The sequence below is a fragment of the Sordaria macrospora genome, chromosome 1 (genome assembly GCF_033870435.1).
Source record: "Sordaria macrospora chromosome 1, complete sequence".
In the NCBI taxonomy this organism is placed as follows: domain Eukaryota; kingdom Fungi; phylum Ascomycota; class Sordariomycetes; order Sordariales; family Sordariaceae; genus Sordaria; species Sordaria macrospora.
The window spans coordinates 8,325,627-8,352,998 of NC_089371.1; the positions used below are offsets into that span (position 1 = coordinate 8,325,627).

General features: G+C 51.9%; 8 protein-coding genes across 8 annotated transcripts; 4 read left to right on the forward strand and 4 right to left on the reverse strand.

The window, feature by feature from the left end:
• Window positions 1-36: 36 nt before the first annotated feature.
• Window positions 37-2,260, reverse strand: SMAC4_00538 (uncharacterized protein; the record flags this gene model as incomplete). The annotated part of the gene is made up of 1 exon (XM_003351943.2): window positions 37-2,260. The coding sequence occupies exon 1, from the start codon at window positions 1,873-1,875 to the stop codon at window positions 37-39; it is 1,839 nt and encodes a 612-aa protein (XP_003351991.1). The 5' UTR covers window positions 1,876-2,260.
• Window positions 2,261-4,412: 2,152 nt separating this feature from the next.
• SMAC4_00539 (uncharacterized protein) lies at window positions 4,413-6,040 on the forward strand. Its single transcript, XM_003351944.2, has one exon. It carries the CDS (start codon window positions 4,811-4,813, stop codon window positions 5,987-5,989), a length of 1,179 nt encoding a protein of 392 aa, XP_003351992.1. The 5' UTR covers window positions 4,413-4,810; the 3' UTR covers window positions 5,990-6,040.
• Window positions 6,041-6,885: 845 nt separating this feature from the next.
• Window positions 6,886-8,217, forward strand: SMAC4_00540 (uncharacterized protein; the record flags this gene model as incomplete). The annotated part of the gene is made up of 1 exon (XM_003351945.1): window positions 6,886-8,217. The coding sequence occupies one exon, from the start codon at window positions 6,886-6,888 to the stop codon at window positions 8,215-8,217; it is 1,332 nt and encodes a 443-aa protein (XP_003351993.1).
• Window positions 8,218-9,988: 1,771 nt separating this feature from the next.
• On the forward strand, window positions 9,989-11,468 carry SMAC4_00541 (uncharacterized protein). The gene is made up of 2 exons (XM_003351946.2): window positions 9,989-10,470; window positions 10,531-11,468. The coding sequence occupies exons 1-2, from the start codon at window positions 10,141-10,143 to the stop codon at window positions 11,410-11,412; spliced, it is 1,212 nt and encodes a 403-aa protein (XP_003351994.2). The 5' UTR covers window positions 9,989-10,140; the 3' UTR covers window positions 11,413-11,468.
• A 248-nt stretch (window positions 11,469-11,716) lies between these two features.
• On the reverse strand, window positions 11,717-12,848 carry SMAC4_00542 (uncharacterized protein). Its single transcript, XM_003351947.2, has 2 exons — window positions 12,627-12,848; window positions 11,717-12,523 (listed from the first exon to the last, which is right to left on the reverse strand). Exons 1-2 carry the CDS (start codon window positions 12,709-12,711, stop codon window positions 11,838-11,840), a joined length of 771 nt encoding a protein of 256 aa, XP_003351995.1. The 5' UTR covers window positions 12,712-12,848; the 3' UTR covers window positions 11,717-11,837.
• Window positions 12,849-13,503: 655 nt separating this feature from the next.
• SMAC4_00543 (uncharacterized protein) lies at window positions 13,504-16,209 on the reverse strand. Its single transcript, XM_066089445.1, has 2 exons — window positions 14,640-16,209; window positions 13,504-14,559 (listed from the first exon to the last, which is right to left on the reverse strand). Exons 1-2 carry the CDS (start codon window positions 15,856-15,858, stop codon window positions 13,970-13,972), a joined length of 1,809 nt encoding a protein of 602 aa, XP_065945892.1. The 5' UTR covers window positions 15,859-16,209; the 3' UTR covers window positions 13,504-13,969.
• Window positions 16,210-16,803: 594 nt separating this feature from the next.
• SMAC4_00544 (uncharacterized protein) lies at window positions 16,804-22,725 on the reverse strand. The gene is made up of 2 exons (XM_003351949.2): window positions 19,717-22,725; window positions 16,804-19,665 (listed from the first exon to the last, which is right to left on the reverse strand). Exons 1-2 carry the CDS (start codon window positions 20,009-20,011, stop codon window positions 19,274-19,276), a joined length of 687 nt encoding a protein of 228 aa, XP_003351997.1. The 5' UTR covers window positions 20,012-22,725; the 3' UTR covers window positions 16,804-19,273.
• Window positions 22,726-24,256: 1,531 nt separating this feature from the next.
• SMAC4_00545 (uncharacterized protein) lies at window positions 24,257-26,583 on the forward strand (the record flags this gene model as incomplete). The annotated part of the gene is made up of 1 exon (XM_003351950.2): window positions 24,257-26,583. The coding sequence occupies exon 1, from the start codon at window positions 24,562-24,564 to the stop codon at window positions 26,581-26,583; it is 2,022 nt and encodes a 673-aa protein (XP_003351998.2). The 5' UTR covers window positions 24,257-24,561.
• Between the last annotated feature and the right edge of the window lie 789 nt (window positions 26,584-27,372).

A 27,372-nucleotide genomic window follows, 5' to 3' on the forward strand; every position in this document is an offset into this window, starting at 1 on the left:
GTTTAGATATTCATGAATATCATATATCGTGCTCTCTCATTGCTCCGTGATTTGGTCGTGGACTCTGGCCATGATCTCCCTCATTGTGATTCTCTGGTTAGGGTTTGGTGATAGCATATCGTACACAAGCCTCTCCTGTTCATCTTGCGTATTGAGCTGTGCACGAGCTATGTTGATTTCACCCAGCCATTGCTGCATGTGTTTGACAGCGCTCGGTTGAGGGTTCCGATCGCGTGGGTTTGGGTGAACTTTGGCGATAAGCCAGTGAAGGTGTTGCGGATGCGCTCTGTTGCCACGAGCATCTGGGAAGGCGATCTTGCCCATGACGTACAGCATGGTAACTCCAAGGGCCCAAACATCGCTGGGAGCACCACGTTGTTTCAGAGCGATGAATTCTGGTGGAATGTACCATGGTGTACCGCCAATTGAAGGGGGATCTCTGGCGCGGGTCGATAAGCCGAGGTCACACAAAACGGCCCCGCGCTCTCTACTATAGAGGATGTTTGCGGGTTTGATGTCATTGTGGATTAGACCACGTCCGTGGATGTAATGCAGGGCACTGGCAATGTCCCGGACGATGCGCTTGGCGTCTGATCGGTCACCGGCAAAACGGTCGTTCTCCATCCGTCGCCACATCCCCTTGGACGCTAGATCCCGCGCATCCACGTGCTCCATATATAAAGACAGGAAGCGAGCGTCGCCGCCGTAGAGACGTACGATGCTCTTGTGTTGGAGATCCTCCTGATACTGAAGTTCCCTAAGCCAGACGTCGGCTTGGTGAATCACGTTCCTGGATTCCATAGCGGTGTTGTTGATGGTGGCGGGAGTTCGGGTCTTGAGCACCTTGACAACAATGACTCCATCTGGGACATTTGAGTAGTCGGCCGTGAAGACGCTCGACAAGCTTGACGAGGCAATGTCTGACTTCTTTGTGAGTGTGTACTCGTCGAGCTCGCAGCCACCACCGGTAACTTGGACCCTCTCGTCAGGTTGAATTTGAAGGAGGTTGCCACCGGATGCAATAAGCTCTCTTCTGCCGTTCGCGGAGACAAGTTCTTTCTTCTCCCCAGTCGGGATCGGGAAGACGAGCGGCTTTGTCTTTGCTGGTAAGAACATAATGACACCATCTTCCTTCTTGATGTCACTTTCTTCTTTCTTGATTTCGATGTCCTCGGATGCTCGGAGCTTTTTGTTGCTTGAGTTTTCATCTTCCTCATCGCCCAAAAAGGTGCGCTTTCTCACAAGCTGAGTGGGTGTTGATGAATCGATAGAGGGAATTCGGAAAAGTGTTGGCTTCTTCTCAAGGATACGAAAGTCAAGCACCTCGGAACGGTAGAATCTGATCCTCCAAGTGCCCGGAAACACGTCCTTGTTGAAGCCTGGATTGACCTCGTACTCCTCGATGTCCCCTAAAGCGGCAGTGGAGGCCCGAGATAGGATGAAGGGATGACTGGAACGATTGACTAGGATAACCTTATCGCTAGCCGGATCATAATAGAGCTCGCACCACAGCGCAGGCATGGTCATATCTCCGGGAATTCGGACGGAGAACTTGATATCCCGGGACGTTTGCGTAACGGCAAGCACCTGGTGTTGAGCCTGGTCCGTTTCTGCTTTAACCTCGGCGCGCAAAGCTAGCCACCTGCAGTTATCAAGACTAACCGGACTGACCGATCGTCCTCGAATCGGCCTGACAAGAATGCGAATGTCCTCATCCGGTGGAATGACTAGGCTATCGAGCGAGACGGTGCTGTTGATGGCAAGTTGGCGTTGTTCCCTCTCGCGGCGGTTTTCTCGCAACCGCGCCTCGATCTCTGACTGTGAGAAGGCTTCTGTCTTCTCCGAGAACTCGGAGGTTTCCTTGGAGTCAACCATGCCGCGGACCGGTGTACGGCTCGAGGGACAAGGTATGGCAATGTTTGTGTGGTTGTTGAACGATGGTTAAAGCGGCCTGTCAAACCAACGGGAAAATGGTATGGAAAGCGGTTTGTGCTAAAGAGGTATAGACAACGCAGATGGAGCGAATGACAGCGGTGGTAAAGGTGATTCGGCAGACTACCGCTGAAAAGAAGGATAGAAGCGCGCTGGTCAGACTAAATGAGAACAAAGCGAGAGCCCTGCTGCGACAAACTCAGCGGGACTCCAAAAGACAAGAACAAGTTTTTGTCGTGTTCAAGGAGCCATGATTGCTCTTGTCGCAGAATGACCATCAATAGAGGTTGTCAGATGAACGGACGAGACGAGGGCAGGTGGAAGAGCAAGCCTCCTGATAGTCTAGTCTCAGCCTCGCCGAACAAGATGGAAGAACCCCGGGCCGTTTTCTTTTGCAACGTCAGACAAGATGTGTGCGCCAGGGGTCAAGAAGCGCAGAACAGAGCGAGAGAGAAGATAGAGAGGAAAACTGGAAGAGAAGGGGGAAGAGAGTCATCAATCGAAACGCGACGAAGAAGAGATGACCCGACCTGACCAGTCCCAACAGATAGTGAGTGAGCTGAGGCTGGTGCCTAGCTAGCACAACTTTCCGTAGAAGGCGGTGCTGACATGTTAGTGCAATGCCTCACAGTGCCCTGTCGCAGCGTCTATCTCGAGTTTGAGATGGACGCAGACCAGATGATTCCAAGGACTGCAAAAAAGGCCATCAGCCGGAACTTCAGACACGACAGAAGATGGCCAGGGAAGCAGGATCTAATATTTGTAAAAGGGCGACAGCTCGCGACCATCCCACACTGGTGTTAGGCCTCATGAGGCTTTATTGGCGCCATGTTCCCTGCTCTCGATAGCCAAGAAGAGCGTTAACAATCGAGTCTGACTGGTTCATCCGTAGTCCGCCTGATTGGCAAGAGTGTTCTCGAGGCAGCACCATGTGAGGGGTCGTCAGCTGTCAAGGCAGCCACTTGCTATCGTCAGTTGATGCCATCTGGTTTATCGCCGATGGCCCTTCGTCGCTTCCCTGTTTCATGTTTCTGAGGCTCACCGCGGTGAAGGTTCTGGTACTGAGCTGGTTCACTCAGGAGCCACCGCCGAAAGCACGCGCGCCAAACCCGTGTGCTCATGGATTTAGAGATCAGGATTCTGCCATACCAAAGATAATTGAACCATAAAAGAGAAGGAGTTCCCACCCGATGACGAGCTTGGTGGTGAGGATTCATGTGTAGGACTGGGTGCTGGGTGGGAGTCGGAGGTTGTCAGACTCGGACCTTGACACTTGTTTTCCAAGTCGCACCCATTTCTGATGTCAGCGCCCTCAATCCTTCTTGTATTGCCACACCACACCTCAAGACTCTCGTTTGTCGAGAAAGTGCGCCCAATCTGCACATCTGTTGCCTGTTCTTCCCCCTACAAACAGAAGGATGGCACAGGTTGGCGGCTGGATGCGCCTTCTTCTGTCGGCGCTGGGCTGACTGATGGGGTGAGGAAGGAAGGGAGGTGGGCTTCCGAAAAGGCCGCGTTGTTGCGAAAGCTGTTTCAAGCAAGAGCGAGCGGCTGGACGGGCAGCGTTTGCAGTTTATGCTGTTTTTACCCGCGAATGGCCGGGGCGCCCATTGTCATAAGTTTGTCATGAGCCGTTTGAGTGCCGAACACCGTCAAAGCCTGGACTTCACAATCGAAAGATGTTACCGTCAACAAAGTCGCGATAATTCATGATCTTTCGAGGCCATGAGAGTGCTGGAAAGAACACCTCAGTCCCCCTGTCGGTTCGGAGGGCAGCGCAAGTCGGTCGCAACGATGACGGACAACGGTAGGCACACACCGGCAACCTGAAAGGAATCGGAGGGTGCCAGGTCAAAAGTGCAATATTTGACCGCAATCGTGCGCAGTAGAGACCCTTGAAGCTGCATCCTCCAGATACTGCATATACAGGAGTTATTGCATAAAACCTGTCTATCTGGACTGTTCCTTGCAGGCCAAACTCAGGACCTGGGAACTGCATATATACCACTTCATGCATATAATTTCGCTGTCTAAATCAAATGCAGAATCAGGGGGTCCGACTGCATTTCATCCGGCATGGGCACCACACCCAACGACACAGCGCGAAGTGAGGGATGACGAAAAATGTGAACGATTGGGGGCCGTCCACTTCATGAGAAGCTAGACCGGAAGAGGTTATTGTCTTGCAATCAGTGTGAGTGGCTGCCGCTTCCATTGGTTGGGTGTTAAGTGCAGTGTAACACTCCGGCCGCAAGGCGCAGCTCGTGTCCCGCTTTTCATGCCCTTTCCTGCCGAGCCCACCTCAACAACATCCCATTGGACGACACCGTCGATGCCCTGTCTGTGGCGTCGCAGCACTCCGGTCTTTCCAACACCCAGCGCATCCCCGTTCGCTCGTAGGCCGCACAACACTCACTCCGTCGACCCTCTTTCCTTCCGCTTAACGCCCTCATCTCCCCCATCACCGCCGTCGTCACCTCACCGTCAACCTCAAAGCTCACCTGCAATTGAGAACGATCGAGACTCCTGTCGGCATCGACCCTAACCTTTCAAGTCAAAACACCAAAATTAAAACAACAATATCCACGATGTGTTATTTTGTCGGTTACTAGATGGCTTTCTGCACCAGTACAAGGCCCCCGAGTCTTGATTTTGAACACCCTGTCACCTTGGGGTGAACCAGTCTCCCGGTTTATGACTTTGGCTTCATCTTTGTCCCCCACCAAACCACGAAACGACGCCAACCCTTCCAGCTCTACCTGCCTACAACCTATCTAATTAGCGATACCCACTGAAACTTATCTTCTTGCTCACCTTTCGATCCTTATTCGACCTCCGACACACCGAAATTACCCCCTTATACAGCACTTCTCCGCAGATGGACGATCCGACCGGACCAGGATGGACATGGCCTTACTGGAAGTTCGGCTTACAGAGGGAAGACCTCGAAACCAAGCTCCACGATCAGTACAACACCTTTAGCCTCGCCATTCTCGACCCCGAGGCCTTCCATCATGATGTCTACGAACTAGCAAACAGAGCCACCACCACCGATGAGTTCCATCGGTTCCTTGCCGAGCGGAAGCAACTCCGAGTTCGCGAACTGAACGGGTCCCTCGAATCTGCAGCATTCGAGATCATTGGAAATCCCGCCCTGATCGGGACCGATCAGTGGCAGCACGCTGTCCAGCTCTTCCGAACAAGGTCGCTTGATTCGCTTGTTCGATATTTTGCATCATACCTTCCCGAGCAACACCCTTGGCACAAGTCCGCCGATTCTGGCTCCGTCACCTCCAGTAGTGCCGATTCGTGCCCCTCCCTTTTCGACGATGAGTACTACGATCCGATCATGATGACGGAGGAGCCGCTTGAGATTGTCGATGAGGAGTCTATTGTTAAGGACCACCTGCCGCCGTCTCCACGCTCCATGACCATGTGCTCGAACTCTTCCGTGGATTCCCATCTAGATGGTTCTCAAGCAGACTTCGCCCTTACCCCAGCCCGCACCCTTTCATACTCTGAATCCGAATCCGACCATCTGGAATCCTCAGCCTCGACACTCTACGATGTGTCAGAGGTTACCACACCTGCTCCTGAGGAGGAGGACGTCACTCCTGAAGTGGCGTCAGGCAAGGAAACCTTAGATCATCACAAGGATCTCTCCATCACTTCCAAGTCAGAAACACCTACCCCAAAGCCTGAGCATCATGCCGCGGCTTTCTTCGAGCAGACGAAGCCATCGCTTCCTTGTCGACGACACCGGAGTCTTTCACCATCATCTGCGCGTCCTCTCTCTGGTCAAGAAGTCCGGAGTAGCATGCAGCAACGTGATCCCAGGAAGCCGGAGCTTCCGACTCACCGTACCCAGGTGGCGGACGACGCAGCTCGCCGTTGGAAGGAGACAGGATACCTGGAGAGGCTTAGAGAAAGGATGTTCAACCCCTTGCAGAGAGGAAGAAGTCAGGGGAGGAAGACACAGACAAGTAGTTCCAGTCGTATCCAAAAACCAGCATCGGAGAGGACAAAGTTCAGGGGACGAAAGAGAGTTGATAGTTAGCACATGGCGAGGCGTTTTGGCGTTTTGGAGCCTGAGAGCATGGTGGATGGGCCTATTACCGATACCCCTGTACATATGTCCTTTGACTGTACATATCTGCTCTTCTTTTTTCATGGTAAATCCTTTTCTTCAGCACGGGCGCGTGGCGTCGGACCTTGGTGGTTGGCGCTGGTAAAGTTCTCATGATCCTTGGCTTGGTGTTTTGTTTGCATGTGTAAACGACTAACGATGAGCAGTGATGATACCCATCCGACCGTTCCCATATTATCTACGGTCGGATACAATATCTCTTCGGTTAAGTATCCCTTTCTTCCTTGAGTTGATATCTGCTCACAATGTTCTAGGCTCAGGTGCAACAAACCATGGCTGAAGCATGTCACCGGCAAGTGTACTTCACCCTATGTGCCTGATTAGATTTCAACCTGGTTCATCTACCTCTTAAGATTGCTCTTATAGCCCTCTCTATCGTGACGATGATGTTTGCTCTTATCTAGGAATAATGATACATGCATTTTACGACCTAGCACATGCCCTTGTTTGCCGTGACCTCCACAGAATGTTGCCAAACACTTAGAAATCAACAGGAGGAGACTTGGGTGTTCACCCAATGGGAAGCCACCTTTGCCCTTTGTTCCGTTCTAAAATCTCACCTGAAGCAAAATGCAACACGGATTACCAACCCGGAGACCCGAATAATGACCAAGCCACCGCCGGAGCAGTTCTCAAAGTCCGGTCTCAACCACCGCAGCACGGATTGCCGAGTGACAATGCACAACTATATAAACAACCACGTCCCGCCGCTATGAGGTCTGAATGGTATATCAAAAGCATTCAACACAAACCCCCTCCCCTTTTTTTATCCCAAATTATCTTCAAAATTCTCTCCACTTCAAACCATGGCCTCATCAACCACCAAAACCACCACCAAAACCACCCCCAAAACAGTCCTTATAACCGGTGCAAACGGCTACATCGGCAACGCCGTAGCCCGCGCCTTCGTCCGCGCCGGCAGTGACTGGCTCGTCTACGGGCTCATCCGCTCCGCCAGCAGCAGAGCCATCTCGGCCCTAGCAGCAGAGGAGATCACGCCCATCATCGGCGCCATCGACGACCGTTCTGCCCACGAAGCCATCATAGCGCAGCTACCACCCCGTGGTGTTGATGTTGTTATTTCCACGACTGAGAGCTGGCCAGATTATGAAGGACACTACCACAACGTCGTGGCTCTATTGCGCCTAATCGCCGAGTCGAAGCCTTCTTCTTTGACCTCCTTGACGACCGGTGGTGGTGGGACCGATGGCAGTAGGATACAAGTAGGGGGTGGTAATACGAAGACGAAGACGAAGACGAAGACGAAGACGAAGACAGGGAAACCGCTCCTGATCTTTACGTCCGGGTGTAAAGACTACGGCGCTGATCCGACACACTTGTTGTCCTCCTCCTCCTCCTCCGGAATCATCCTGCACCCGCACCCGCACCCGCACCCGCACCCGCACCCGCACACGGAAGAAACTCCGCTCAGCTCACTTTCCATCCTCCGCCCCCGCACCCAACTCTCATCGCAAATCTTTGACCGTCTCGGCGATTTGTATGCGACGGTATTGGTCAGGCCTATCAACCTGTACGGTCGGTCGGGGAGCTTTTTTAGGGAGTGGTTTGATGTCTTCTCCGCTGCTGCTGCTGCTGCTGCTACTGAGGGGAGACAAGTGCTTGTTGTGCCGAGCAGGAGCGGCGAGGGGAGGGAGATTTGTCAGGGGTTACATGTTGATGATTGCGCGGAGGCGTATGTTGCTTTGGCTACGGAGCATTTCGTTCGCGACGACAAGAGGGAAAGAGAACAGGAGGAGGAGGTTGAAGAAGGGGAGGGAGATGTGGCAGGGGAGGCGTTCAATATCTCCTCGCAAGGAAGGGAGGAGACGGTGGATGGGATAGTGAGGGCTTTGTGCGAGGAGTACGGAGTGGGTTACGAAAGGGTGAGGTACGTGAAGCCGGAGGACTTGAAAGACGGGGAGAACCCCTGGCCGTCGCAGCTGGTGGTAGATTGGCCGCAGTTGGTTGGTGATGGAAAGCTGAGGAGGGTGACGGGGTGGAGGGATCGGAGGCCGTTGTTCAAAGAGGCGATCGGGGTGTACAGGAGAGCGTATGAAGCTGCGAAGGAGGAGGGAGGGAAGGGGTGGGAGAACGCGAAGAAGGCGGAGGAGACGGTGAAGGCTCTGGGCGATCGTTGAGAAATTGGCAAAACGGTGATAGGGGTGGGAGTCGAACGCACCACCTCCCGAGACCCAAAGCTCCTCCCGCCGTTACCCTCCGGGAAAGGTACCAAAAGATACCAAAAAAATACTAACAACCGCTCAGCGGAGCAGCGTCATTAGTTAACCGTCGAGACACCGCAACCATGTTTTTTCTTTCTTTTTTGTATCTTTACATTTATTGATACCTTCTTCTGTCGCTGCTCACACCTGCAGATCCAACTTGAGGGACGGGGCTTATAACAATGGAACACGCTGTCGGTTACCTGAATGTACATCATTGTTTCCCAACCGGAAAAACAGGAATTTTTCAGGTTTGAGGTGTTCGGACGGTAGACCGTTGCGCCACTCGACCAAGCGATTGTTGGTGACTACAGGTACCGATCCGGGCAATTATAACCCCATTAGGCGTTTGGTCTTCATGGGAAGGAGCGGTCGGTAGGTCCAAGCGGGCGAGTGGGTGCCTGGATTGGATGAGATGGGATGAAAGGTAGGTTGGTGGTGTTGACAGGCGAAGGTTAGGCATGGCTGGCATGGCAGGCAGCCAGAAGACGGATCGGACAGTTTGAACCAGGACAAGTGAAGAATATCCAAGATGAAGTTTTGAGAACGCTCCTCCTCGCGAACCATTCCAGGTTACAAAGACCCAACGTTTGTGATATGTCGGATAGTCCCCTATGACGGACAAGAATACTTCTTGCCGCTATGGAGAAGCGGATCCTGGACTTCAAGATCCCGCCATGGACATGTGAATCAGCAAGCTTGCCGGATCGTCACCTTGCTTCTCCATGCTGGGTCTGTATGACCAAAGAGCTTTCCAGACCACTTAGCCGCTAGAGTGCTTTCACTTCATCTTCCTTTTCGGGATCCAAGTCGTAGTGGATGTTGCAATAAGTCCCGGCTGGCGCAATAATCCAAGAATCGCCGTCTGGCCCATTTCGCGAAATAAGACTTTGGAATGTATCTTTGACAGATTCTCGCCTTACAACTGAGTCCCAACTTGGAAGAAAGATTGCCTCTATTCAGTGATGAAAAGGAGTCAGATGCAAATCAATCGGAAGTGATGACCTGGAATCTGACGGGAAATCGTCCCGGTATCTACAAGGGCAGACCATGTGTCTGGGGGAGTTCGTGGGGCCGGGCACCTCCGGAGGCCAGAACCCCAAGCTTGGCATCGTTCCGGGGGAGCGGGAACCCCATAAAGTGCTACCGGGGGATTTGCCCATTCCAACTTCATCCCGACACTCAAAGCATTGGATCCTGTCAAGAAAACCAAGCACTTCTTTCAAGATTGATGTCCTTTTCTGCATCCAGGAACGAGACCCGACTCCTTGGGTCAGTGGATACTACGAAAATCCACACGGCGAGAACCCAGAGGCAGTCCGTTTAGGCGGCCCGGTTCAATTGATCGGCTCTCCACGGCCCCCCGAAAACGTGGGTTTCCACAGCATTCCTTGCGTCATGGAGCTGCTTACTAAAACATTTTGGAGACATCCCGGGATAGTTGCATTCGGCATCGATTGCCCCGCCGGCGTCATCGGCCTAGCAATTGACTTTCCAGCTATCCCGCCCCCGCAGCCATTGGCCGTCAAGGTGTCTTTTCTCCTTTTCACTGCGGCGGCAGACCGGCAACAAATTTGAGTTCCCGAAAACCATCGCGGTGCCAGTTATTTCCGTCACATTTGCTTGGGAGAGGTCGATAAATGCATGTCGTCACCATCGCCATCGCTGCTGCAACTGCTCAGCTCCACCGGCCGATACCAAAAAGAGCTGCCCGCCCCGCCCATCACCATGGACGGAATGATGTGCTGCCGAACCTATGCGAGAGAAGGAAGCTCCGGTTGTTGGGACTAGGGCAAGGAGAGCTCCGGATTCTCCACTAAATATTGGGGTTTTGAAAGGATGTCGCCCAAGCCCCTCCTCATCCCATTCTCCAGGTCTGTCCAGCTTGCTGTCCGTTTAAAAGCCAGCTTCCCCTCACTGCCATCCCTCTCTTCCTGGCCATCATCTCGTCTCTATTCCACAACACCATCCAGACAAACAGCCACCATGTCTTCCGATTCTCCCGTCGTTCCCACGGCCTATGAGCCCAAGGACATGAAGTTCCGTTACCTGGGTAACACCGGTCTCCAGGTTTCCGTCTTCTCCCTCGGTGGCTGGCTCACCTACGGTGGTACCCAGAAGGGCGAGATCGTCAAGAAGTGCCTCCAGACTGCCTGGGACCATGGCATTGTATGTCTTCTTCCTACCTCCAGTCCACAAGAAACACAGAACTAACAGCATCTTCAACAGCAAACCTTCGACACTGCCGAGGTTTATGCCAACGGTGCTTCCGAAGTCGAGATGGGCCAGGCCCTCAAGGAGCTCGGCTGGCCCCGTGACGAGTACGTCTTGACCACTAAGGTCTTCTTCGGTACCGGTCGCAAGGAGCCCAACACCCGCGGTCTCAGCCGCAAGCACATCGTCGAGGGTCTCAAGGCCTCCATCAAGCGTCTCCAGACCCCTTACGTCGATGTCGTCTTCGCCCACCGTCCCGACGCCGCCACCCCCATGCTCGAAATCGTCGAGGCCTTCACCCAGGTTATCCGCAACCTCAACCTTGCCTACTACTGGGGTACCTCTGAGTGGAGCGCCGTCCAGATCAAGGAGGCCATCCACCTCGCCGAGAAGCACAACCTGATCGCCCCCGTCGTCGAGCAGCCCCAGTACAACGCCTTCCACCGCGAGCGCTTCGAGAACGAGTATGCTCCCCTCTTCAAGGAGCATGGCTACGGCACCACCATCTGGTCTCCTCTCGCCAGCGGCTTGCTCACCGGCAAGTACAACGACGGCATTCCCGAGAACTCCCGCTTCGCCACCAACAAGGCTTTCTTCGAGAACACCGTCAAGAGCCTCCAGACCGAGGAGGGTAAGGCTAAGATCGAGAAGGTGCGCAAGTTGACGAAGATTGCTGAGCGCCTTGGTGCCACTGCCACCCATCTTTCTCTTGCCTGGGCTGCCAAGAACCCCAACGTTAGCACTGTCATTCTCGGTGCTACCAAGATCGAGCAGATTGAGGACAATCTCAAGGCTCTGCCCCTTATTGACAAGCTCACTCCTGAGATTATGGAGGAGATTGAGGCTGTTCTTGACAACAAGCCTACCCCTCCTGCCACCTTCAACCGTGACAGGTAAACGGCTGGCTTTGGGATGATTAACGAAGTAATGAAATAAAAATAATTTGAACTTGAACCTCAGCCCTCTGTGTCTGTTCTCATGCGTTTCGTGATCTGTCTGTCTCCGCATTCCAAGCTACGAGTTATCGGCGCCCCGGTTGGAGAAGTCGAACAGCGATTGGCAAAGCTCCGGATTGCGAACCAGATATACCTCTTGTGAGTTGTCCACAACAACACCAAGTCGGAACCTTAGAAGCAAGGCAAAGGTAACGACACCGAACAGCTGAGAAGGTTTCAGCTCAATTTTGGTCGTTTCGTCAGTTTCAAGTCAAAGTTCTGTTCTGTTACCCATCATAGGTCCTGTTACTTCATGTCTCCTTCCCCTCTCCCGTCTACCCTCTCTCACTTCCCCCAGCTTCGACACCCAACAACAGGATGAGGATCTCATATACTATCATCAGCCCAAGGCTTCACCGCCTCCAGAAACCTCACATGCGCCTCCCTATCGCCCGTAGCCTCCAGCAGCTTCTCAAACCCTTCCTCATCCGCCTTGCGCATAAAGATCAAGAACCCCGCCCACACAAAATCCGCATAAGTCGGCTTATCTCCCTCAAAAAACGGCCCCTGGTCTTTAGTCTCGTTCAGCAGATCCGTGACCTGCTTCAGCTCATCCCTGATGCCCTTTTGCGATGAATAAACCTCCTCCCTATCGCCCTGCGTCCTCTCCAGCTCTTCGATCGACATGCCAAACGCTTCCTGTCTCGTCCTGGTGAAATACTCCGCGCTGACGGGGGCGAGGACACGCTTCGCGACGCTGGGGACGAAAATCCCGATAACCTTCTTTAGCAGGCCCGGGTTGACGAGGGGTTCGAGCTTGGCGAGGACGGGGGAGTCGAGGTGCAGGGAGGGGTATTGAGGGGATGGGTAGCGCTCTTCGAGAGCTTGGGCAATCTTTTTGCTGTCCATCACCCAGGTGCCGTCGGGGAATTTGACGGTGGGACTGGTGTAGGCGGTTGTGGAACCTTCGGGGCCGGCGGGCGGGACGTGATCGCGGAGGGCGTTGGCGATGTCGGGGTATTCGGTCCATTTGGTGGTGTAGGGAAGGTTTTTGTAGTTGAGGGCGAAGCGGGCTGTTGAAGAGGGAGTTTGTTAGTATAAATCTGGGGTTGGTAGAGGTGATGAGGTGCAAAGTGGTGATGTATGGGAGAAGGGAAGGGGAAGAGGTATCCTTACTCTTCCACGGGTTGAGAGACCAGGCGTGATTACCCGTCTTGTCGGGAATGTCGAAGAATTCGATTTTATCTTGGTGGGCGGCCATGGTGACTGAAGTTAGGTAGATATTTGGTTTTTGAGAAGTGTTCGAGGTTGACTGGTTACTATGATGGGAGTAAAAGCTCGTCAATGGGGTCTCGGAGTTGGAGCTTGGGGTAGCTTCTTGTATTTATGTCATCGCGGGCATGGAGCCAAGGAGCGGACGTAGAGGTAGTATCCACCTGGTAACTTATACAGCCCACAACTCCACAGTTTCCGAGGTCGATCGGATGTTATGGATGACAAATCACTTGAAGAGACAGGTACTACTTCGTACAGATACCCCGTATTACCCATATTGAAAGATCCGAATTGGAACGTCAAAGGCTGACACCTTCGCCCTTGGAGTGACATGAAGGAAGTTCGGGTATTCACAATGTTACAGGCAGCCGAAGTGGTGCAGCCATAGAGGTACCATTCAAAGTCGGACCATTCTCCGTTCCTACCTCCCACCTTCTTCATTTTGCTGATCTTCTTACACACCGTTTTTATTTTAAACTCTTGCTGACATTGAAGCTCTCAATCTCACATTCCACGATCCGAATTGTCCAATGGTTATCTCCGTCGTTACTGTTTGCTGACTTTGTTCGGACTCGAGTGACGTGCATTGCCCCTGGGGCGGGGTTCATCCCACTGAATCCCAAGATGCGAACTGAGCGGGGCACACTCCTGGGCGCTTTGAATGACACCCGCACAGGGGAGGTCTTGGAAAAGGCGAACGAACAATTTCAAATGCTGGACTCGCTGCTGACACTAGTCGATTAATCATTCATTTCAACCCTAAAGCTTACCTGACTTCATAGGGTAGCTCGGGATGAGGGAAAAATATGCTTACAATTTCTTTTTGAACATTTTCCTCAGGAAGCGGGCGATGTATTGTGGTGTAATTCTCGAGTCACTTTTTGTTTATACAGCCAAGATACCTTGGTGCGCTTTCTGTCCAAGCTAAAGAAAGACGGCCATTGGAATGAAGTGAACAACGAGAGTTATAACACTTGCGATCTTAATGCGGACTTCTCTCCCAAAGTAATGGTACAACTTTCTCATTTGGTTGAGGTTCGTTTCGATTCATTTGATTCATCAAACCTATTCCCATCAGTCCCCTCTGAAAGACAGCGCTCCGTCTCCATGCCACCGCAATCCTCCCGTCCAAACCAAACGCATCGTTCAAGACAACACTTCCAGAACTCTCTTTTCCCCGTCTTGAGGTGCTCTCAAGACAGGACGAACCTGGCAAGAAACTAGGGGTAATTCCAAATCCCATTTTACTGCCAGTCTTGAATCGAAAACCCCATCAGCCCTCCGCGCTTCTTAAGCTCCTCAATGTCGAAGGGAATCATATTCACCTCCTCCATGATCAGATCCTCCAGCCGGATCCACTTGTCATCGCCAAACGGATTGCATGCCTTGTGCCCCTTCAGCGTATGCGTAATAACCACCTGTTCCGTTGCCGTCTTCCCGATCTTCTTGATCCGCCTGTATAGATGGCTTGGACTGCAAGTCGCATCCATGGTAGTCCATCCTTCTTGGCGCAATGTACGGTGCAAAGCCCCGAGCATGCTGGCATCGCAATTGACTGCGTGAGTGACTCTGCCGGGCGGCCTGCGAGAGATGCAGACTTGGCGAGGGGGGTCGTCTGGCGGAATTTCGATAGGTTGCCTAGGATTTCGGTGGTCGAGACTCGGAGCTCTGTACCGATTCTGGCTTCTAGCTATGTGTGGGCTGTGAACTTCCTCATCATCGCTGGATTCGTTGGGAGGGAGGACGGGAGGTGAGGAGGTGAGGCGTTCGATAACTTTCTCGACTTCCAAGATCAGTCGGTTTATGACACGTCGCCGGCATATGGTTATATCTCCTGTTTTTTACAACTTGTTAGCATTGGCTCAAAATCAGGAAGGAAACTGGTGGAGTGGACGTAGGGGAGCATGAACATACTAAGCAGACCTAAATGCACCAAAGGCGCCCACTGCGTATACTCATCCTTCCCTTCCTGGGCACCATACCCGAGCAACTGGCCGTCCTTGTTAATCCTCGCCGTCTTGACCATGCACCGAATGGTATGCCTTATCATTTTCAGGTGTCCCAGTTCGTATACAACCCACAGCTGCTTCCCCACCTCATCATGGCGGTGGGGATTCTCTTGATAGATCCTCTTCAGCCAGGGAACAGCCACCGATTGTAGACTAAGGGTCATCTCGTAACGGTGGGTGAATAAGAGGAGGTCGTATAGAAGTTGGACGCTCTTGAAACTTTTCTCAACTCTGTTGAAAAAGCCATGGATGATGAGAAGAAAGGTCTTGCACACCTTGTCCTCGACATCAGGAATAAAGAGGGTTGACAGGGAAGATCTATTTCCCTCAGGCGGTATCAGGTAGGCGGCAGGGGAGCGTAAAGGATGTGACATCGGAGGAGGTGGGGGCTGTTGGTCATGCCCAGGCTCCTGCTTGATCATCTGGTTGTTGTGCGCGGGCATGATGATTCCAGTGAGGACAGAAGAAGAACGGACGAGGGCAGCGGTATTGGCAAGGAATCTTTGCCGCTGTGGGCCACCGGAAGCGACGATGATATTCCCGCTTGGGTCGATGATCTCGAGTATATCATCTTCGTGATGCGGCGCCGGGGGCGCTACCGGTGGTGGCGGCGGAGTGCGACCAAAAGGCAGCGGGCCATGTGGCGGCGAGCCTTGTGATGGCAAATAGACTTGTTGCGGTGGACGATTCGGTGCTAGTAGCCCATCGTAGACGGTGTCGATGGATGGAAGCCGGAAGGTCGGGGAAGGCCGAGGAGGGATGGGCGGCACCCCGGGTTGATAGATTGGTGCTCCTGGCGCTGCTTGTGGTGCCGGCGGTGCCTCCTCCATATCGAAGGCGGGCTCCCACGGCTCATATCTCACGGGTGCAGGCACGGGAACAGGGTCGGGCCCGAGCGGCGGCGGCGACCTCGACAGTATCTGACGTGCCAGGTTTGCGCACTGCTGAATATGAGTGCCAGGGCTAGTGGTAGGTGCTTGATGGCTGGCAGCGCCGTTGAACTCCTCCATGTCTTTGAAAATTGCATCAAAATCCTCATCATCGTAGCCCATGTCGTAATCGCCATCGGCGTCGTGGCCGTCCCTGGCGGAGGAAGGCGCGTTGGGATCGACCATTTCCGCCATTGTTGCTGTTGCTTAAAGACTTGCTGGAGCTGGATGAAGAAGGAGCAAAGAAGGGAGGAGAAATGAGGATGTGAAGGAGTTCTTTCCCAGTGGGTTGAGCAGGATGTTGTTCGTGGAAGGAAGGAGGGTTTGGAGGTGGGGTGATAGTAATTTTGGCAAGAGCAGGTCAACCATTCGTCCCAGCTTCTGGACTGTGGGGGTAATTTTCCCTGAGCGAGTGCTATTTGTGTAGATTACCAGCTGGACAAAGTTCTAAGATCCGTAGAACTTGACACGCGGAATTCCGTAAGTTGTGCTAAGTAGTCAAAAGATTGTTGTCGCAGAAAGAACTGGAACGAGGAGAAATCACCGCGAGGATGAAATCCTAACTGCCTCTCATCAGCAGGCAGCAGTGGAGTCACTACAGAAATCGAGTCCATTCACCTAAACCTTGACATGTGACTAACCCAAGTTTACATCGGACGAAAGTATAAGAGGAATCAGATTAGCTGCCTCGAGTAATGAGAAGGCGGGATCGATAGCATTTGGCGAGCAACGCGTGCTGGCCAGCTATCTTTGAATGATGTTCCAAGACTCGTGATAGGAGATGGCATGATATATGAGGAGTTTCTCATCATTACTTTGAATAAAGAAGTATTGTTATACCATAGAGGTAGGACAATAGCAAAATGATCCGGATGTTTAGCGGCTTTCTTTACTCCAATCACCATGACAATACCTGTATCCAGCACTTCTGAGATTATTGTAAACGAGTATGAATAAGAATTGCGTCCGGTCTACTCAACATTAACATAACATGGGAAGGGAAGGGCGTGAGAGGGATATATGGACGTGGAGTGAATATTCAAGGAGCGTGATGCTTATGGGCATAGATGAACTTTTTCACAGTGTAACAAGAACGACATCTCATCTGCAAGGTTCGTTCTAAGGTTATGAATATTCATCCCTTACCGTTCAAGTCGCGTCCTCAACGAGAATGTGTGAAGAAAAGTGAGTGTAGCCTAACAAAAACAACAACAAAGAAGTATCGTGGTTGAAAAAGAGGAAGGTGTCATGTGTTGGTTATGGGTTCATTCTGTGAGCTGGGGATAAATGTACTAGTATCTACCAGCTGATGTGAGTTGCTGGTGTCATCCATGGTTCCAGGGGCTGGTGAGGCCGTCCAAAGTGAGAAGAAAGTGAGATAGTTGATGGTGTTGAAGCTGCTGACTGTGTGTTGAAAAACGCGGCAACAGATAATCCGAGTAATGGCTGATGGCTGATTTACAGGGCCTTATGGAATAGCGACGTTAGACACAAGATAATGATGAAGTCAACATAAGAACCCGGACAACTCACCTACCGTTCACCTTTCTATCATCACAAAAGAGTCCAAAGAGCTCTCCAACCCGGGCTCAACGCACAAAGATAGTAGACGGCCCGGCCTACCCAACACTCCTGGTAAACACAGGCATAGATATCTCAAGTTCAAAGATAGTCAACAAGTGAAACAAGTTCCACATATCTAGTCACCCAATCGCCCATCAATGGGTTTCAAATGTGAAACGAGATCGATATAAGCAATAATTGTAGATTACAAAAAAACAGTACAGTGAGAAGAGTAGGGTATTCATTCATCCGCAAACGTCCAGAAACCATGTATCATCCAGGTCCCAATGAAATATCAGCAAGAAACCTTTTTTATCCTTTTTTGGCCCCCAAAAGTGTTGTGAAAGAAAAGCCACAAAATGCCAAACAACGAGAATGTCGATAAAGCAAAAGCCAAAGGAAAACAAAACAACCCAGTCCAATCAAACAACACACGTTCGCCAGCCAACACCTGCGGTTCGCTACCTAGTAAAATAAATCCTGTAAGCCCTATGATGATAATGATGAGACATGATATGATAAGAGGAGATGATGCACACAAACCGAAACCAAAAACCAAACCAACAAATACAAAAGACGCACACACGCCAAAAACGAAAACGAAAATAATAAAAATAATAATAGCACAGGGGAGAATGGGAATACCATCATGTGAGACGCCATGTCGCATGCAGCGAGTCCAATGACCTTCTCTCGTCGGTCGACCTTTCGATCTCTCGACCAAACCGACCGACCGACCGACGGAAACTTGGGAAGTCTCTCACGGCAGGCAGGCCAAGACAGCGGCAGCGACAGTGACCTGTCAACACACAGAGACATACCACCCTATCGGGATCTCAGCCGCTGTCTCGAGTCTCGGCAAGCGTTGTTTGCCAAGAAAGGCACTGCCCCCAAGCCACTTAAAAAAAGGGTTGACGGTTTGATTGATAACCGTACTGTGTGAGGTACCGTAGGTATCATGCTCGAATCGACTGTTGTTCCCAAAATATCGGATGTTTCTCCGACACATTCTTCTCTCTCAATTTCTTAGCCACGTTTCCAAGGTTCTGTGAGAACCGCGTATCATCCATCCGAGACCCGGTTTGCCGGTGGTCCCCCAAGTCCCAAGAAATAAGGGATGGAAGTGCGATCCAACGGTGAACGGTGAAGCCGTGGCCAAGGGGACAAGGGGAGCCAAGAGTACTTGGTATCTCAGATTGCCTTGGCAAAGAAGGGTTGATCGTTTGTTTTCGATTCCTCCCGATCGTTCGTTCTTGTTCTGTCTTGCTTTCTCGTTCTCGCATTCTTCTTCTTCTGTTTCTCGTTCTTCGATGACTGGAACTCCCATCATCTCCCGTCCGCCTTCCGAGGGATGGGAAAGGTGGAAGCACATGCCAAGCTGTTAAACGCAACGTGATCAGCCCAAGGCAAGCAGCACCCGAAAAAGCCAAGACCATTTTTTCCTTCCCGGCCGCGGATACCAAGCCTCTTGGCAAATGTGCCGCATGTGTCCTCCCCCATCTGCTTGCCGCTGATGCTTCACCGCGAGCCGGTCACTGCCGGTTTGAACCAGTCGTTGGGCAATGCCCACCTCCACCTCTTTCCCTTGGTAATATTCCTTCCTTCCCGCTCCTTCACTACTGGAAAAGAAGGAGATATTGTGCCGCCCGCGCTTGGCTTGGCTGGCACAGAATGGCACCGTCGCTGTAGGACCCAGGACCCGGAAACCAAGTCGTTGGGCCCGCGTGCCGTGTCGTGTAATGTGTAGGACTCGCTTGACGCTTTCAATCTTTTCAGCCCTGGAAGGTTTGTGCCGATGTTTGTGTAGGGTGTGTGGGTCAGTGGCCTCTCCCTTTTCTCCTCTTTCATGTCTTTCCCGGCACTGATAAGCCGTATTCGTTTTGTTTGTTCGCCGATCGTGTGTGATAACAGGCCGTCGGGTACCTGTAGAGCTGGGTGTGGGATGCTGATAAAATCACAATTTGCCGTCCGTCACTGATAATAGTTTCCGCTTTTGATGAGAGAGTGATGATAACTGCCGAAGTTAGAGAGATTGAGGGCCACCTTTTCAGGATGAAACCCGCCGAGACCATGAGCGGCTCAACCGCAGCAGGAAGCGGTTGCTGGACTTCTTGGGCACCTTAAGGTCCTCATCCACGCTGTCGAGCGAGAGGCTGCGCGCCTTATCCAGGGGAATTTCGGTCGTCTTCGCGTTCTTGACGTCTGTGTGTCTCCTGCTAATAGTCTCGTTGTCCGATTCAGACCGCTGAAGGGACTGTCTCTTAACTTGCTTGCTGGTGGGCAGGTTGGGAGCAGAGGCCGTGTTGCTGGTGATCTCGACGGCATGGTTTTTCAAGAGAGCATCACCCTTTGGTGTTGGTGCCCTGCTCCTGTTCTCGCCATCGCTTGGGTTGTTGGGGCACTTCATGAAAGCAAATGGGAACGGAATCTCATCGCCGACTGCTCGAAAGATTAGTCATGACTCAGTCATTTAAGATGAATGAAACGTACCGAGCTTGCTCCATAGCCTCGAGTCCACTGTGTACTTGAAGAAATCGTTGGACACTGTAGTGAGTTGGTTCTGAGCCAGCCAGACAACCGTCCACTCTTCGGCCTCCTTGATCGCATCCGCCTTCTTTCCGGGGATGAGAAGCTGAATGTCCTTGCTGGCGGCGAAGTTGAGGACAAACTGTCGTCGCGAGTACTCGGCCGCCGTCATAGCCTTTCGAACCTCCATCTGATCGATATCCTGCTGGGAAGCCCCTCGTCGCTTTTCCCTTACAGCCATGTTCGCCGCTGAAGTCATGATGATGTGTAAGAAACAAAAACCGGAGAACTTGACGTATGTAGTATGGAGTTTGTCTTGGGAACTTGCTGTCAAGGAAGGGTCGCTCTGGCGGTAGCGAGAAAGGAGTGTCCGGTGGGGGAACCTCTTGAGATTCCGGGCCTCTTTGTATTATAAAAAAAGCTGAAAAGAAGAAGGTGGTAGTTACAGAGACAACGGCGTCTAAGTTGTGTAACAGGAGACAAGACAATGGAAGATAAGGCCGGACTCGGTTGGCAATCAATATGCCGTTGTCGATCCGATGCTGAACACTGCAGAGACCCGTGGCAGATATGTGTGATGATACGGCGCAGGAGTAGCAAGGAAGCAACACAACTAAGCTGACAGGAGTCTCGGTGGAATGATCAGTGAGATCATAGTATCACACAGAGAGGTCTCAAGACAGGATCGATCCGGGACAGGGGATCCTTTAAGTATACAGATAACGCGCTCGAGCGGCAAGGGGGAGTGAAAGGTCTGGTTGGACTGAGAGGAGGACTGGGGAGGAAGAGGCGGTTGAGCCAGTTGGCATGATTCCGCTGTAGGATCCCAGGCACCCCAGGCGTGTCCCAGGATGGCGGCCAGGTTTGCTGTTTGGGGTTGACGGACATGACGAGAGCCAAGCAGCGCGTTCTCGACTGTAAAAGGAGTCAAACAAAGTGAAGACCCATTCAGACCCATGAAAAGCGCGGATGGGCCATGGCTAGCTGCAGAACAAAACCGAAAAAGAAACAAAGTCCAGTCTTCTCCCGTCCTTGGGTAATTACGAGACTCAGAGTGGAAGCGTACCAAGAAGTCGGGTCGCTCGCTAGCAGGGCTTCTTCCTGGGAGCCAAGAGCCCTTCGGAGATGTTGCCAAGCATGCGGCCAAGGGACGTGTCAGGGAGCGCCCGAAGCCGCCAAGACGCGCCGTGTCTGGCCCATGATGCTTGGGACTTGGGCGTGGAGATGTCTCCGGAATGTGCTTGGCATGTTGTTGAACGGCGGACGACGCTTCAGCAACAGCGGCAGTCAAGGAAGGTCAGGTGGAGCAGATGACGGGACATGGTCGATGCGGGGAAGCATGCCGGAAGATCTCCATACTGTTGGAGTTTGTTTTGGAGCAAGCGTCGCGTCTTGGCAGCAGTGCACAACGTACAGTGTCCAGGCCCATTTGGACTTCAGTTCACAAGAGGCAGCGCGATAGGCAGCACTGCAGCCTGCCAGCCCGACTTAAACAGGCACCACTCACTGCACAGCAGTACCGTAGACGGGCAACCGCCATCATCAACCTTGTGAGTCAAGCGACGGGAGTTCAACAAATTCATTCATGTTCACGATATGACACCCACCTCAATTCTTGCCCATACGCGTGCACTCAACTGACTAACCCCTTTTCTTTCCAGCCTCTCAACTACATACCCATCTTACACCGCCATGACCGACAACCACACTTGTTGTTGACGGCTCGTAAAATAAAATGAAACTGGGCACGTCAATGCGAACACGTTGACGCGCTCGCCGATCGTGAGACGACGGCACGCTATCTCGGTGGAGAAGCTGATTTGGCCAGAACGGTCCTTGGGCCGTTGACCGTTCTTTCCCTCTCGCGGGTCCCTTTTGCTTCGGTCTTCCTTTTACAAGGCCCCCAGTAAGCCATCTCCACTCCGCTTGCAACTCTCACTTTCCCACTTCCATGATCCGTCCATTTATCGAAGCCATCCAAACAACAGCGCTGGATGGAATCTCAAAAATGGATGGATGAATCATGGCCGACCGTACTGTCGACGCCGGACTGTGAGGGGGTCTCGATTGGAGAATCACAGCCTCACAATCTCCCACCAGTCTGCACTTTCTCTGCACAGCCAGGAGTCTATCAAGCTTACGGCGGGGTTAGAGTCTTGGCAAGAATGTCGATCTTTTCCTTGCCGACATTTCGCTTCGAATTCGCGTCCAGATTCCAGACAGTCCAACGCGTTGTCTTTTTCAACTCCAACTCCAGGACCAAACACCAAAATGTCTTAGGGCAATCATCAAATGGGGCAGACACATTCGTCTGTCCTACCCAAGGCATTGCCAATTCTTGAAGCCATGTGTCATTCCTTCCCGACCAGGGCAATCATTTGACGAGCGGCAGGCCTCCGACTGAGCATGTGACCAACCTACAGGCACCAGGTCCCAAATGCCATTTGAATCCCAAAAAGGAGAGGCTCACAAACATATACACAGGTCTTGTGAAACAACAGCCTTCAGGACCCAGGTCTGCTTTAGGATGGGTAGGGCTCCCTGGGACGGTGAGACGAACAAATAGGAGACGGCGTCTGGCGGTGCCGTGATGTTGGTTGAAGTTGAACGACAGACGGGCAGTCGTAAGTTCGATAGTGTAGATATTGGTGACGGAGCCAAGACCTACGGCCCTATAGGTACTACGTACAGAATATCTGTGGTACCGCTCACTTCTTGTCTCGTCATCTGTGAAACCTCACTCGACTTATTCTGGCGCACCATGGTCCCATCTCTCGGCTGGTTTTCATTTAACTTTACGTACCTGTACCAATTCGGTCTTTCCGCTTTGATGACTTTCAGAGTTTCAGGGCCGATTTCATTTTCATCTCAGATGACATGCGGCCCCGCTCGCCGAGCTAGGAAGCTGAACTGAAGCCCGTACCAATTACTAACAATACCGCTTTTTCTCACTCAATTGGATTTTGTTCGCTTAAACAGCTAAATCTCTTAGCATATATAAGCGAGCCGTTATACCCAGTATGGGCAGTTGAGCGAGGCTCCACGCAGCTCTCACCCCCTGTCCCCCCCTGCCAGCTCCCTGCCAGCCCCGCCAGCCGACAAAGTGGGCTTGCAGGAATCTTGCAGAAGGGGGGCAGTCTAACTGGGAGGAGTATGGAACGAAATCCAATCGAGTGAGAAAAAGCGGTATAGGTATACAACTATATGCATTTGCGCAACACTCGCTCGACCACCAGCCATGATGTGACTTCCCTGTGGCTTCGCAATGCTTACCTCAACAGAGGAGAAGAACAATTTTCACATATGATTGATTGACAGCGACAAGTTTGCCTATCTTATCCGGATTGTTTCTCCTGCCTGTTCGTCGCGCAAGGGGCTAGTAAGCCGTGATAGTCCAGATCCCCGCCCGTCTCTTACACCAGGGCTTACAACTTACATGCAGGGCCTTTCCGTGACCTGCATTATCGACCACTACGATCATCGTTGGGCCTCAATAAAGAGGTTTGGGGCCCCCTTGGAAAGGCGCATCATTTCCTATCATCATCGTTTTCCCGCTTTCTTGGTAAGATAGCGCCATGCCGCCAATGCTCTGACTAATCCTGCGGTACAGTAGCGCCATCGCGCAAAGCGGAGCGGCAGCGGCGATGGAGACAACCACCCGTCTCCGCTGCTCCGCCTGCTCCGCAAAGAAAGGCGCGGTTGGAGCGAGAATGGGGACTGGACATGCGGATAACACGCGATGAGGGGAAAGAAAGAGAGATCTGAGATGAGATCGATTTGGTTTGCCACGAGAAGTTGTGGACGAATCGAATGATACGTACCCCTTGTTTTCTTGGTCGTTTTGTTGATCGGGCGTTTCAAGATTCCGTAAGTGCTTATTTGTTGCGATTTGGGGGTGTGTTGCGTGCTATTTCCAGGTTTTGATTGTGGATGGTGTTTGGTGTTTGGACCTTATTTTTTTAATTTTTTTTTTATCATTTTGGCCCAACAGGAGCAGCAGCATCGCCGAATTCTCACTACGCCGTTTCCTAGCGACTTCATGAACGGCCAAGTAGGAATCGTGGGCAAGACACTCATCGCTGTGCGGCATCGAAGAAACGCACACACACAAACAGAAACAACGAAAGTACAACGCATACGTCAACGAACCTACGGTAATAATCTTTCTCCCGTCGTAATTAATTCCAAGCACGGGTTGTTAGAGTCGTTGTGTAACTTTGCAAATCTTTTCCTTCATCTCTCATGTTTCAGTACACAATAGACCGTCGAAATTACGACGGAGATAAAAGACTTCGTGGAGGTTTCAAACAACAGAATCATCAAGGTTGTGGGTAGGACAGGCGTATGTAATACCTCAGGCAAGCAACTAACCAGTGCCAGGTTGTACACTGTAGGGCGTCTGTGATACCGAAGCTTTCTTGAATGGACGAGATAGAAGCAAGCAAGTAAAAACAGCCCAATCAATCCAGTGGTGGACGGCGGGGATAGCGCGGCTATGCTAAAAATGAACGAGCCCCAAAATGTAACGTACGTATGGATGATGAGTATTTTCGACGCCGTTGTCGTTGAGTCGAGGGCAGATGTACCACCTGGTCTTCCCCGCTTCCGAGATCTGGATGGTATTCCAGTTGAGCTAGTGTTCAACTATCGCTCTTTGTGGTTTGCGAGCAATTGTTTACAGCGCGAAAGGACCAGTCGCCGCCAATATCACGAGATTCTGAGGAGAGAAGACTCCACGACTACACAACTCAAATTCTTGAACACGAGACCTGGCTGTGTCTTGCGGTGGACCGCAAAGCAAGCGGAATCATGGATGTCGAGGTCGAGACTTCGGGTTCCGCCGTCCCAAACGATCCACTCCCCAGATACGTTTACAAACCTCTTCAATCCGACCTTAACATCAGATTGATTCATCTCAAGCCGGCCACAGACCCAGAAGCAGAAATAGTCTTGTACCTCTCGGAGCACCACATCACCAGGGCGCCACGCTATGAAGCGCTCTCGTACACGTGGGGCGATGCCTCTGACGTCCGGGATATCACCATCATTACGCCTATTACGACATCAGGGTCGCTCCCTGGAAGTGATTCCCAAGATCACGATGCCAAACAGGTCGCTGAGTTAGAGGTATCTTCTCAGCAAAATCTTCCTCCCACGACTTTGTCGGTAACCTACAACTGCTATTCGGCCCTTCGCCGCCTGCGAAATTCCACCACTCCCCGTAGGATATGGATCGATGCCATCTGCATCAACCAGGATGACGTCCAGGAACGCAACAGCCAAATCTCACTGATGTACCTTATCTACCAGCTTTGTATTCGCCTTGTCATTGACGTAGGCGACGCATCGCCCACCAGTAACGCTGCTATTGACTTCATCGTCCAGTACCATCAACATCGAGACGCCGGCGAGCTTGATGAAGATGGTGTCTACGATATAGCCACCGGTCTGCATATCAGAGACATTATCTGCGAGTTCTACGCTCGCCCTTGGTTCTCACGCGTATGGGTACTTCAGGAGGTTTTTCTGGGGGCCGGAAAGTTTAGGTGGGAGTCCGCCCGTCTCCCCGCCTTGCTCAACTGCGGTGGCAGATCGGTCCAGTGGTCAAATTTCAAACCGCTGCACATAAACGTCGATTCTAGCCCCGCAGGAGAGACTGAGAACTGGCACATAGGACTCCCCAGTATTACTTTACTTCCACTCGTCCTTCGCATCGTCCCATTTGGCTCAGAAGATGATAAGCCTTCGCCTCGACACGATGAAAGGTTTAGGTTTTTAGGTAATGGAAACGGCGAAGATACACTCAATCTCTTGTGCCTCGCACGAAGTAATGAGGCGACGGATCCTCGGGATAAAGTGTTTGCTCTGTTGTCATTGCGAGTACGTCTTAGTGCCCACCCGATGATGGAGGCTGACTATGGCAAACCCGTAACAGAGGTTTACATCAACGCTGCGGTGTGGTTGTTGCGGGAAGGAGGTCTGCGCTTTCTCAGCTGTTGTGGGACAATGCAAGAAAACGATCACGGCAGACCGGAGGGACTCCCTTCATGGGTGCCAGACTGGAATGAGAGGTATTCGAAGCAATGGATGATCGGAGGTAGTAACATATATACACCTTTGCGGGCAGGCGGTGATCCGTCAAAAGGCAACTCCCGTTGGCTGACACTACCTACAACGGTAGCGACGACAATCCTTGACGCGGATATCCATGGTTCTGGGAGAGCACAACTCAAAGTGCGTGGCGTATCCGTTGACAAAATCGAGTTTGTGAGTGGTCAGATCAACATCCGGGACGCTGCCGACAATGAATGCAAACATTTCGTGAAGATGTGCCGGTTGTATCGCGAAGGTTTGAATCGGGGATTTGAAGACGCAGCCGAGGGACACATCAGGCCTACAGGAGCAGCTTGTCTTCCGATGCCTCAGCCGTGGAAACCCAAAACGGGAGAGAGGCGACTCCATCCACCTAACTGGGCTGCATATGAGTATGGACTTCCGCTTAAGAACCCAGAAACTTTGACAGATAATGAGCTGTGTGACTACATCAGTTTCTTCACAGCCAATAGGCAGTTGGCTATGACGAACAGGGGATACTTTGGGGTTGTTCCTCGAAAGTCTTCGGTTGGAGATAATATATGTTGCTTTCTGAGCGCCGGTGTCCCATTTGTTATGAGGGAAGGGGACAATGGAACCTACACGTTGATTGGGGAATCGTATATATACGGCTTGATGGAGGGAGAGGCATTTGGCGATGCGGATAAGGCAAATGGGATGACGGAGACTCAGGATACGGTACCCATTGATCCATTGCAGGACTTTTTGATCTCTTGATGGCCGGCTAGGCGACGAGCCGGCCTGAGAGGGTGGCATAAATGATGTCGATTACTATTACTTAGGTCTGTTAAGTAGTGATATAACTGTGAGTCGAGCCTTACTTCACATCGTGTTTTGTGCCATGGCCCCGATACGCATGATCCAAGAGGACCAACGCCGCATTACCCTCGCCGGTAGCCTCCTTGCATTACCGGTTGAAGAAACGACCCCCAGAGAGAAAGTGGAAGAAAATAATCATGCCCGCTAGCGCCACTAGGATCAGGAATATGCTGCAACAAATGTCTGTCATGGTCCGCAAGTGTTGTCTTCTTTGCTCTCCTATGTCGCTGTCGGTCTCTTTCTGCCACTAGTAGAGTCCCTGGAAGCTACCCGTGCCATCTTGTGAGCCATTACTTTGCTCCTCGAGATCGAAGCTCTGAAGGGTCGTATGCAGCGCTTTTTGTGGACTTTGGAGAAGAGCTTCTTGAACCAATGTTGCTTCTGAAGGGGCCTCTGCGGAGTGGATAGATCCTTCCAACCTGGAAGAAGATGCAGGTATAAGTGTGAAGCTGGGTCGTGGGAGAGGTGGATGTGTAGCTTGCGCTGTCAACTGCGGCATGGTGTGGTTTTCAGACATTGCTCTTATGTTTCGAGGACCTTTGCGGTACACACAGCAGGCCGCCAAGGGGAGCAAAAGAGAATTGCGACCGAGGACGAAGAGCGTTGGGTAGGGACACGGGAGTTCTACGGTAGGATAATGGTAGTCAGCAACGATGGCTCAGGGGCGAGACAGCTTGGTCGCGGTAC

Excerpts from the sequence above, each read along its gene's own strand:
- SMAC4_00539 (XM_003351944.2), top strand. The coding sequence starts at position 4,811 with ATGGACGATCCGACCGGACCAGGATGGACATGGCCTTACTGGAAGTTC.
- SMAC4_00541 (XM_003351946.2), top strand. The coding sequence starts at position 10,141 with ATGTCGCCCAAGCCCCTCCTCATCCCATTCTCCAGGTCTGTCCAGCTT. Across the intron at positions 10,471-10,530 it reads CTGCCTGGGACCATGGCATT|CAAACCTTCGACACTGCCGA; the intron begins GTATGTCTTCTT and ends CATCTTCAACAG.
- SMAC4_00542 (XM_003351947.2), bottom strand. The coding sequence starts at position 12,711 with ATGGCCGCCCACCAAGATAAAATCGAATTCTTCGACATTCCCGACAAG. Across the intron at positions 12,524-12,626 it reads GTCTCTCAACCCGTGGAAGA|CCCGCTTCGCCCTCAACTAC; the intron begins GTAAGGATACCT and ends CCTCTTCAACAG.
- SMAC4_00543 (XM_066089445.1), bottom strand. The coding sequence starts at position 15,858 with ATGGCGGAAATGGTCGATCCCAACGCGCCTTCCTCCGCCAGGGACGGC. Across the intron at positions 14,560-14,639 it reads GGTGCATTTAGGTCTGCTTA|GAGATATAACCATATGCCGG; the intron begins GTATGTTCATGC and ends TGTAAAAAACAG.
- SMAC4_00544 (XM_003351949.2), bottom strand. The coding sequence starts at position 20,011 with ATGACTTCAGCGGCGAACATGGCTGTAAGGGAAAAGCGACGAGGGGCT. Across the intron at positions 19,666-19,716 it reads GAGGCTATGGAGCAAGCTCG|TCGGCGATGAGATTCCGTTC; the intron begins GTACGTTTCATT and ends TCTTTCGAGCAG.